Below are 733 nucleotides of genomic sequence, written 5' to 3' on the forward strand. Positions count from 1 at the left end.
CCCATATGCGAAGGTACCTGGGGGCTGGGGGGAATCCCAGGCTGGGGGCTGGGGGAGCAGGTGGGTTTCCTGTAGGAACAAGGTGGGGGGTCCCTCTCTGAGCCTCGGCACCCCCTCATGGCATTCCTCTTCCTTGCAGAGAAGAAGACGGGGCAGGAGGAGCAGAAGCTGGAGCGGGCACGGGACAGTAGCGAGGGTGAGTCCCAGAGGACGCAGGCTGAGGGGGCAGCTCTGCCCCCCCGACCTCCTCAGAACCCCCACGGGGACTGTGCCCACCTCGTCCTCCTCTTCCTCTCCCAGGCTGCTACTTCGATGGGGACAAGACATGGCGAGGCTCTGGCACCCGCTGGCACCCTGTCGTGCCCCCCTTTGGCCTCATCAAATGCGCCATTTGCACCTGCAAGGTGAGTGTGGGTCCCAGTCCCCCCCAGCCTGGTCTGGTGGCAGAGCTGCCCCAGCACCCATGGGTGCCCTCAGCCACTGGGCACTGCAGCAGGGGCTCAAACCAAGGAGCGGGGTGCATGCCTCGTACCGACTGCCCCCTGCCCGCCCCCGTCAGCCCTATGCACTCCCCACAGGGCACCACGGGCGAAGTGCACTGTGAGAAGGTGCAGTGCCCGCGGCTCCCCTGTGCCAACCCCGTGCGTGCCAGCCCCTCCGACTGCTGCAAGCAGTGCCCAGGTACCTGCACCCCCCTCCTGCCCAGCACGGCCCCTGCATGCCACCACCGGCA

General features: G+C 67.4%; 1 protein-coding gene across 1 annotated transcript in view; it reads left to right on the top strand.

The window, feature by feature from the left end:
* Positions 1-733, top strand: part of CHRD (chordin) — a 15,589-nt gene that overhangs the window by 12,041 nt on the left and 2,815 nt on the right. The window contains exons 10-12 of the mRNA XM_009883387.1: positions 76-196; positions 301-404; positions 579-705. Of these exons, the coding sequence (XP_009881689.1) occupies positions 76-196; positions 301-404; positions 579-705 (352 nt within the window). The remainder of the gene's footprint in view (positions 1-75; positions 197-300; positions 405-578; positions 706-733) is intronic.

Source organism: Charadrius vociferus, unplaced genomic scaffold, assembly GCF_000708025.1.
Source record: "Charadrius vociferus isolate BGI_N301 unplaced genomic scaffold, ASM70802v2 scaffold214, whole genome shotgun sequence".
NCBI lineage: Eukaryota > Metazoa > Chordata > Aves > Charadriiformes > Charadriidae > Charadrius > Charadrius vociferus.